We start from the raw sequence: 9,209 nt of genomic DNA, 5'->3' as shown, positions 1-9,209 counted from the left end.
GGGCTATGTTTGCGCTTAAGCCCGTCAAACGCCTCTGGAAGAGGGGAGCCAAATAACGGGGGGTAAAATGGTGCCTATTGAAAGTGATGAGGACGAAGAAGATGATAATTCGACAACCGTTGAAGATGATTCAGACGAAGAGGAAGATCGGCTAGAGCGCGAGTTAGATTCCATGTACGAGAGATACCGAGCTGATAGGGAAGATCGGGATGCAAAATTACGTGCTAAAAAGGCTCGCAAAGAATTTGAAACGGAAGAGTGGGAAGGGATTTCTGATTCCGATAAAGAGGGCGACGAGGACACAGATGGCGATGATGCAAGGTTGCAAGATGCTATACCGCGACCTACGGTTGATAGTAAAGGGTTATCTAACAGGGCTGCGATGTTTTTCGACCAAGATATATTCCAAGACTTGGGAGACCTCGGTGACGACGACGAAGAAGATGTGCCAGGGGCAGGGTCTAAGGACGGGACCGCAACTCGGGACCAAGAAGACATCACAGAAGATGAAGAGGAGTATTCCGATGTTTCTGATAGTGTCGACGATGTTCCAGAAATACAAATACCTGCAAAGCTGGACAGGAAACAACCATCCGAGAAACGAGAATCTACACGTAAAATGAACTCGAAGGGTAATGAGATATACCCTGAGTTTGAAGAGGAGGAGAGACAAGACCCTCGGAAGAAGAATGGACAACTTGGTGAGTCTTCTCCTTCTCTCGTGTTAGTTCCCTGAGTTTAGAAGTAATTGATGCTAACAAATTCATCCCAGACATCGACATAATAACAGCAGAAGCCATGGCTCTCGCTCAACAAATCGCCATGGGCGAGAAAACAACCCACGACGTTGTCGACGACGGATTCAACAGATATACTTTCCGCGACACCGATGGACTCCCAGAGTGGTTCCTAGATGACGAGGGCAAACACTCCAAGCCCCTAAGGCCCATCACTGCTGCCGCAGCCGCGGCTATCCGTGAAAAGATGCGCGCCATAAACGCCCGCCCTATCAAAAAGGTACTGGAAGCCAAGGGCCGCAAAAAGTTCAAGGCTGCGCAGCGGTTGGAGAAACTGCGCAAGAAGTCTGCATTGCTGGCGGAAGACGAGGCGATGAGCGAGAAGGATAAGGCGCAGACGATTGCGCGCATGATGAGTCGCGCGATGAAGAAGAAGCCGAAGCAGACTGTGAAGCTTGTTGTGGCCAAAGGGGCCAACAAGGGCATTTCTGGCAGGCCCAAGGGCATTAAGGGGAGGTATAAAATTGTGGATTCAAGGATGAAGAAGGATATTAGAGCCGAGAAGAGGTTGGCGAAGAAGAGGAAGAAAAATTAAAGTTGCCCTTCTTTCGGGGAAGATGGGAGTTTTCTTTTTACATTCTCTCTCTTGTCAATAGTCTAAACTTCATTTTACACCTTAGGTGGGGTAAACAGAGAGGTGGAGTTCAGGGATAGAACAACAATATATGAGATAAATACATGTAACCATCATACTTCTAGTTGGACTTCAAGTTCGAAATTAATCTCTCAAACCATAAGCGGCAAGTGATTCGGTGCGTTAAGCAACCGTCCATGCTCTGATGCTGTCCTGCTTCGCTCGATCTCTCCATTTTCATATCAATTTCATTCACACATTATTTTCTCTAGAAATTTCACGAAGAAGCGAGAGCTAAAAAAATAAAATAAAAAAGAAAGGGTTTTCATTGCAGGGAGGAGATAAAACACCACCGCCCCAAGTTTTTCACACTGCTTCCATGTCATATATACACTTCTTCTCATATTCTCACTCCTTCCCTACGCGTCTAGCTCTAAACCCCAAATTCACCCAGCACAATAAGTACTCTTCCCCCTCAAAAACTCCCCATACCTCCACAACAGCGCAGGCGCCACAATCCCCATCCCCGCCGAAATAAACGCCAACAACGCATTTCCCCAACCCAAACCCAACCGCACATACAAACTCGGCGCAAACAACGGGAAACTAAACCCAGCCAACGTCCGCAAAAAGGCAGCGGCGCCTGTTGCTGAAGCAGCATATTGCGTATATGCGTCTACAATGTATGCTTGTGCGCACTGGAAACCGATGATGAGCCCCGTCGCAAAGATCGCAGAAGCGATGTTGGGAATTATCCAGTGGATGTGCGGTTGGGTAGTCCAACCGTAGGTTATGAGGCCAATGGGGACGAGGAGTCCGCCGGGTATCATTAGGGGGATGCGGAATTCGGGACGGCCTGGATGGTTATAGTGGGCCTTTAGGCGGATGTAGATCTATAGGGTGATGTGGTTGGTGAGCTTCTTTGATTTCTGATTGCAAGGGAGCGCCGTGTGGAAGATGGGGAGGAAGTGGGGGTGGAAGAGCGGGTGGGGCCAAGTGGGATTCGTGAAGTATACATAAAGTCTTGACTGACCCTGTCCATTATTGGAGCACATATTTGCAGACCTATCACGAATCCGATACCGAGGGATAGATAATTTAAACTTGCTATGTCGGTGGTTTGCTTGTAGACTCCTTCCCAGACTAGGGGAAATGAGGATAAGCTGTAGGGAGATGTTAATCATTTTCCCTTTTTACCCTTGGCTTCTCAATAATGAATATGAGAAATATTCATGGACATCAATACGTACACCAGATACATGAGGCCATATAAATACGCTCGGTATAACGCGAGGGCTTGAATTGTTGGCTGTGTACCGAGCATGATGAACGGCCTGACGAGGCTTTTGCGCAACAGCATACCAAATGAACGGTTTTCCATTTCCCATTTGGTCCGCAGTGCATTGTTTCCAGTGCTCCGTCGTAGTTTTTTGGCTTTATTCGCCAAAAGTTTAGGCGCATAAGTCTCCTTGAGGAATACGAAAGCCACGGCCTGAACTCCTGCGTCAGCAATGGAGACGGACCAAAAAACCCAACGCCAGGTAGTATGTTTTGCCACAAAACCTCCAGCTTTGCGGGTAGTTAGCTTCGTACAGGCTTTTTTTTTGGGGGGGGGGGTTCCTTTTCTTTTTTTTCTTTTCATGAGTATGCTCTCACCAATAGGGGCAACAGCGGGGGCAATAAACGGAGCCAAACTGTATATTGCGATGGACTTTCCCACGCTCCTCAGCTCTCCAACAATCGCTAATGACTCCTCCGCCCAGCTGTGTGCCAGAAGGTTAGGACGAAAAGAACTTATGCATGCCTCTTTTTTTATTTTCAGAAGGGTATACTTACAGCTTGTGGCGCACTTCCTCCAAGACCACTGAGGAACCGAAAGGCAAGAATTTGTTGCTTATTTTGCGCAAAGCCACAGGCAGCGTTAAATACCAAGTAGAACAGATTTGCCAGCTGCAGGACAACTACTCTGCCAAATATCTCAGACAGAGGGCCCAGCAAAAAGGGCCCGACAGCATAGGCCAAAAGGAATATAGACATGACCAAGACTTGCTCCATGGACGAAGTAATGCCAAATTCCTTTCCTATGGCGGCTAAAGCCGGTGCCACCATGGTAGATGACACGGGAGAGATGAACGTAAACGACGATACGATAAGCACGGCGGCCCATTTTGCAGGGTGACTCCAATTGAGAGGATTTTCAGGGTCTTCTGGGCCAGACCAAGTGACCTATCCTGTTCAGCAATGCGAATCATCTGAGAGGCAAGAGCTGGAAAATTTACCAGATTTGGATCTTTGCTTTGACTTTGTGTCTGTGATAATCCCATCGTGGGCGTGTTTGCACTTCCATTTCCATGATATCCATAACGTGTCTCATCTTAAATAGGGAAAAGCTGTGAGCCCTGTGCTACAGGCAATCGCTTGGCATTCGGGCTCCCCATGTTTAGGATACTCACCGCATTTCTCAGGATGGTGATTGGAAAATCTACAACCATGAAAGTCGTGGGAGTTCTCAGCACAGGATGTGAGACTTAACGAAGGGACTTGATATTCATCTGTAACTGTCGAACTCCGCGAGAGAACGGAAGGAAGAGAATTGCGTCGTTTCATGAAGAAGCCTTGCGTTCGAAACTCTCAAACAATAAATATAAAATGAAGCTAAACGAGTGGATGGTAATATTTTCATATTGGACGAGATAGATTCAGACATATATGTAGATCTACCTGCCATTGTAAAAAGGCATCAGAATATCCGGGAAAGGAGACAGCTACAGATATCTTTAGCTGAATCTGCAGAATTCAAAGAAATTCCGCACTGCTGAGAATAGTAACTATGCAGACGACTCTTATTAAGAACTGGACGCATCATCACCGGGCAATGTCCAAAGCAACCTTGTCCCTTGTGGCTAGAAACCTGAGCAATGATAGGGCATGCTCAAGCTGCACTTGACATTTCAAAAGTCAATGGCAAGACCGCGAAACGCGGCCCTGCAAGAGAAACAGCGCCAAGCTTGCTATCCATGGTAGCTACAAGGACTCGGCAGCGAAGCACTGAACTTTTGAAGCTCCCACTGAGGCTGCGTTGAGAACACTGCACAATTGGGTTCCCAACAGCCGCCGTCGATGACGACGCGTGGCTGACGTGGTTGCGCAGCCACACCGACCTTGGATTAAAGTGGCGCCATGTGTAGGGCTAGTCCGGGGCTAATTCCGGGGCTAATTCTGGGGCTAATTCTGGGGCTAATTCTGGGGCTAATTCTGGGGCGGTCGTTGGGCTACCGCCGTGCTACCATGGAACTGTCTCTGCGGTACAGTCTAGCAGAGCCCATCCCACGTCCTGGAGCTGCAGACAGTGAGGTCATGCAGGGTTCTGTTTTCCCCCATCACTGATACCTCAGCCCTGCTGGTATGCTGGATCGTTTGACGGCGCATCGGGGCAAGTTGATTAGTGGAGATGCGAAAGAAAGAAAGAAAATTCGGCTAACCAGAATATTACCTGCAGATCTCTCGAAATTGCAGCCAAAGATTTTGTTTGTGTCTGTGGCTTGATACTGCAGGGCGATCTTCCACCTGAGTAGTACGAGCTGTAGGACGACGCACTCTTGATCCGCCAGGAACCTCTGTACTTCAAAAGCGGTCCACTGAGCAACCGAAGAAAGTCAGTTTCCTCCTTCGACAGTGGGTCCTGACAACCGCCTTCCCAAGATTCTACTGACAGCCGAAAAGACATCAGACTTCTCCGCAAGTCTGTACCGTCAAACGTTACTATATAATTAGCCTCACTTACACCCTGGCGGAAACTTTCCCGCCTCGCCCATGCAGTTATGTGAGCTAAAATGTCCTCTCATTTCTCACACAGCGAACGGTCGACAGGAGCTGTGACGGCCACAGGTGACGGGAGTCTCGCGGACCTGGCCAATGCATGATATCAAATGGATGTGAGTTCGAGTCCAAATTCAGTAGCTGAACACGTTACAGGTTTCCTTTTCCGCTCAAGTTTGGTGGTCTCTTTGTCTCCATGCCCGATCATCTCAGACGGAGAAATCGTCGTGATGCCCCAGGCCTCCCTCCCATTGGTTGTTGACAACCCTTCACTCTGTTATGATTGACTTGGCTGTTAAGGTACTCAGATACGCGTCAGTATACACGTGTATCCTTTCTGTGGGCAATATCCTTGGCAGAATCCAAATATAGACTAAACATCAGGGTGGAATGTGGCAAGCCTACGTCAATGAAGAACGTAGTAGATCAGACCATCAAAACATCCATTTCTCCAAGGCGCATGGTAGAAGCAAAATCTCAAAATGGATTTGGGTTTTTGTAAGACGGCCTTTGCGCAGCACGGTTGCTGGTAGCATCGGTAAGACCATCACAGAACATAAAACGGCGCCCAAGGACGCATCTCGCCTTGTAGAGTAGACTCGTACCTTTTCGTTGAAACACGATTATTGCAATAGGAAAAAAATAATACATTCGTTTTTATTATTCTCGTTATACCCATATTTGCATCAAGGAAACTTACACGCTCGTTTGCATGCTGTCGGCGATCACGATCTAACAATGGTAGCAAAAGCTTTTCCCATGCAGATGCGAACAATCGATGGGTTCATCAATGTCTCAATGCCACAGGCAAAAGCGGAACCGCCCCTGAGCATCCTCATTTGCCCATCAGGATTCAAGGAGAGTCTTGATACACTTGCTGTCGCCGATTGTATCGAAAAAGGGGTTAAGCGCGTCCTCCCAGACGCAATCGTACGGAAAGTCCCGTTATTCGACGGAGGGGAGGGATTCGCCCATGCATTGGCTACCGCGACTGGTGGAGAACTTCGGCAGTTGGAAGTCACTGGCCCAATTCGGATTCCTCTCATCTCCCACTATGGGATCCTTGGAGGCGACCGCTCGAAAAAAACAGCGGTTGTAGAAATGGCTTCCGCCGCCGGGTTGCGCCTGGTCCCCAAAGACTCCCGTGACCCGACGATCACAACCACTTATGGAGTCGGTGAGCTGATGCGCGCGGCGTTAGATGAGGGAGTAGAGCGGCTCATCATCGGATGCGGCGACTCAGGGACCACTGATGGAGGCGCTGGCATGCTCCAAGCATTGGGCGCACGTTTCCTTGATGCCCACGGTAATGAGCTTGCGCCGGCAAGCGGCGGGGTAGCACTGTGCACAGTTGCAGATATAGACCTTTCCGGCCTCCATCCTCGGCTAAAACAGGTGGATATCGAAGCCGCATGCAATTGCCAGAACATCCTGTGCGGCCCTAAGGGTGTTGCACGCGTATACGGGCCGCAGAAGGGCGCAACACCCGCAAAGGTCGAACTCCTCGACACCGCACTAAATGCCTACGCTTCCGTCGTCAGCAGGAAGCTAGGATACGACATATCCACCGCACCTGGCACCGGAGCTTCTGGCGGTATGGGAACCGGCCTCCTGCTGCTCGGTGCAAAGTTACGGCCCCGTTACGAGGCTGTGACAGAATACTTCGGCATCAACGACGACCTGTTCAGAAACTGCCATCTGGTCTTCACTGCGGAGGGCCGGCTTGACTCTCAGACTCCGCTGGGCAAGATCCCCGCAGAGGTTGCTTCGCGCGCGAAGAAACATGGGCTGCCAGTCATTGCGCTTGCGGGAACTGTGGGGCCCGATGCTGCGGCGAATTATTCGATTGGCATCGACGCCTTTGCCAGCATAATGCAAGGGCCAATCTCTCTTGAGGCCGCCATTGCAGAGGCAGGGCGGCTTCTGACGGATGCAGCGGAGAGTGTGATGCGTGTGTTGATGTTGGGCCAGTCACTTCGGGTACGCAAGAGAGTTGTTAGTGGTGGTGGACGCACTTCTGTGTTGGTGCAGCCACGGACGTACCTGGGCTACTTTAGCGGTTTCAATCCCCTTTGTTTTATATCCCTGCTCAAATCGGTATTCATGTTCATGACGATACGAGAAAAGCAATGCGGTGTCTGATGAATGCACTTGATGAATTATGATCCCAAAACCTCGAAAAATTGATTCTTTGTACCAATATTTGTCGCAAACACTCAGCATATATGTCAACACCAATCTATCAATTGCTAAAGCCAAACTCTAACCAGATAATGATTCAATTTTCAGTAATTTGCTAGTTAATAACATAACCTCTAATCTATCGCCGCAAAACTTTCGTTATCTTCAACCATCCCACCACGGGTGCCCATTTAAAAACACTACACTTAATTCTTCCGATATAGGCCTCCAGGCCAGGGCTTCTCTAAACTGTATATAATCCACCGCCAACTCTGGCTGACATTGTTTAGTTGGCCAACTCAATTGGACCTTGGTTGGGTCTCATGCAAGCATCAACCATTTGTCTTCTGTGACAGAAATAAGCGCCGCAAATGCAGGTAATAATCTTATAGGCGAACGAGCAGATAACAACGAAAACAAAACCAGCGCAACCGTTGGGTATTTATTTATCATCAGATCGGGCCTCCCCTTGCGTGGGGGCGCTAAGTCCCCAGCTGGTTAGACTTGAAAAGCAAAGATGAAAAGATAAAAATAAAAAAAAATGAAACCGAAAGAAAGAAACTGAACACTCATCCGTTTTCCCGCACATGCGTAACCGCTGACTTGAAAGACATAGGTCTTGGGAATAAGCAAATAAAGCAAGAGAAGAATAACACCAGGGTGGACAATCCAATCCAACCGTCTTCCCAAAAAAGAAAAAGACATAAAAGAACCTATCAGAAAATGAAAAAGTAAAAGAAAGGTATATAAGAAAAGGTGTATGATATACTGTATCCCCGAATTTCTATCCCACTTCATCTGACAAAAAAAAAAAAAAATACAGAAATAGTAGAGTTGAAAATCGTTCTCTAAGTGTGAGGAAACAAAATGATAAGAGAAAGAAAGGGATTCATCATTCGCCCTTGCCCTCGTGATTAACAACCAAGAAAGAAAAGAACACAATCGCCGCACCAAGCCAGTACAGCGCGCTCGAGTACTGCCCCTGGATGACAATCTGGGCAACGAGCGAGAGAGGGATGGTCAGACTGAGGCCAACAGTGACCACCAACGGTGTTGTTAGGAGCATAGCATATGCCCAGAGAATATCGGAGACAAGAGAGGTGAGGGAATTGACCTAGGAAAATTGTTAGCAGGATTAATATAGATTTTGTCAAAGAACAAGAGAATCAAAAATAAAAGACGGAATGTGTATGATATACATACAATGACAATCAACAAAATACGTCGTGTAGGAGGCAATTCAAATGTCTCCCAGCCTGTCAGGTGAAGCACGATCATGCAGGGCCACAGCAGGAAAGTATTGATGAATCCCACCAAGCCGAAAAACAGAGGCATGTTAACTCTGCTTTCATCTCCCACTTGTTTCTTCATCACGATCGTATACACGCCGTACAAAATGGCGCTGAAAGCGGCCATGGCGTCACCAATGGCAATCTCACCAGCCGACTTGTGCGGGAAAGAGCCGCGGTTCTCGTCATTGTTTTCGCCGGATAGGTCAACCCGTGAGATTAGGATGATTCCGGTTAAGGAAGCCAAAACTCCCAGGAGTTTGCGGATGGTAAATTTCTCAACGCCAAGTACAGCACCGAGTATCAAGGTCCAGACGCCTGCAGGAGCATGAGGCTGAGATTAGCTGAACGGTGATACAGCATTAGTAGGTACTAGATAGGGAAGACAGAACGAGCGTAGTTCGTACCACTTGTGGAAGTTAATATCGTCGTGCTTCCGACGGTTGTGAATTGGAGACAGGCTGCGGCGAAATAATTCGCCTGTTTCCATATGTCAACAATCAATCAGGTTTCAAGAAAGTAAATCGACGATAAGGATGATTTCCACAT

The 9,209-nt window shown here is 48.2% G+C and overlaps 4 protein-coding genes across 4 annotated transcripts in view; 2 read left to right on the top strand and 2 right to left on the bottom strand.

The window, feature by feature from the left end:
* The window catches only part of HCAG_02622 (hypothetical protein), a gene marked incomplete at both ends in the record, with an annotated part of 2,637 nt that extends 1,305 nt beyond the window's left edge, over window positions 1-1,332 (top strand). The window contains 2 exons of the mRNA XM_001542401.1: window positions 44-701; window positions 773-1,332. Coding sequence (XP_001542451.1) covers window positions 44-701; window positions 773-1,332 — 1,218 coding nt within the window. The remainder of the gene's footprint in view (window positions 1-43; window positions 702-772) is intronic.
* Window positions 1,333-1,817: 485 nt separating this feature from the next.
* HCAG_02621 (conserved hypothetical protein) lies at window positions 1,818-3,480 on the bottom strand (the record flags this gene model as incomplete). Its single annotated transcript, XM_001542400.1, has 4 exons — window positions 1,818-2,264; window positions 2,405-2,534; window positions 2,622-2,863; window positions 3,208-3,480. The coding sequence occupies 4 exons, from the start codon at window positions 3,478-3,480 to the stop codon at window positions 1,818-1,820; spliced, it is 1,092 nt and encodes a 363-aa protein (XP_001542450.1).
* A 2,100-nt stretch (window positions 3,481-5,580) lies between these two features.
* Window positions 5,581-7,332, top strand: HCAG_02620 (hypothetical protein; the record flags this gene model as incomplete). Its single annotated transcript, XM_001542399.1, has 2 exons — window positions 5,581-5,778; window positions 5,956-7,332. 2 exons carry the CDS (start codon window positions 5,581-5,583, stop codon window positions 7,330-7,332), a joined length of 1,575 nt encoding a protein of 524 aa, XP_001542449.1.
* A 931-nt stretch (window positions 7,333-8,263) lies between these two features.
* HCAG_02619 (conserved hypothetical protein) lies at window positions 8,264-8,706 on the bottom strand (the record flags this gene model as incomplete). The annotated part of the gene is made up of 2 exons (XM_001542398.1): window positions 8,264-8,485; window positions 8,575-8,706. The coding sequence occupies 2 exons, from the start codon at window positions 8,704-8,706 to the stop codon at window positions 8,264-8,266; spliced, it is 354 nt and encodes a 117-aa protein (XP_001542448.1).
* Window positions 8,707-9,209: the final 503 nt, after the last annotated feature.

The sequence above is a fragment of the Histoplasma capsulatum genome, genomic scaffold (genome assembly GCF_000149585.1).
Source record: "Histoplasma capsulatum NAm1 scaffold_2 genomic scaffold, whole genome shotgun sequence".
Classification (NCBI taxonomy): domain Eukaryota; kingdom Fungi; phylum Ascomycota; class Eurotiomycetes; order Onygenales; family Ajellomycetaceae; genus Histoplasma; species Histoplasma mississippiense.
The sequence above is the reverse complement of the archived record's forward strand: the minus strand, read 5'-3'. Positions and strand labels throughout refer to the sequence as shown.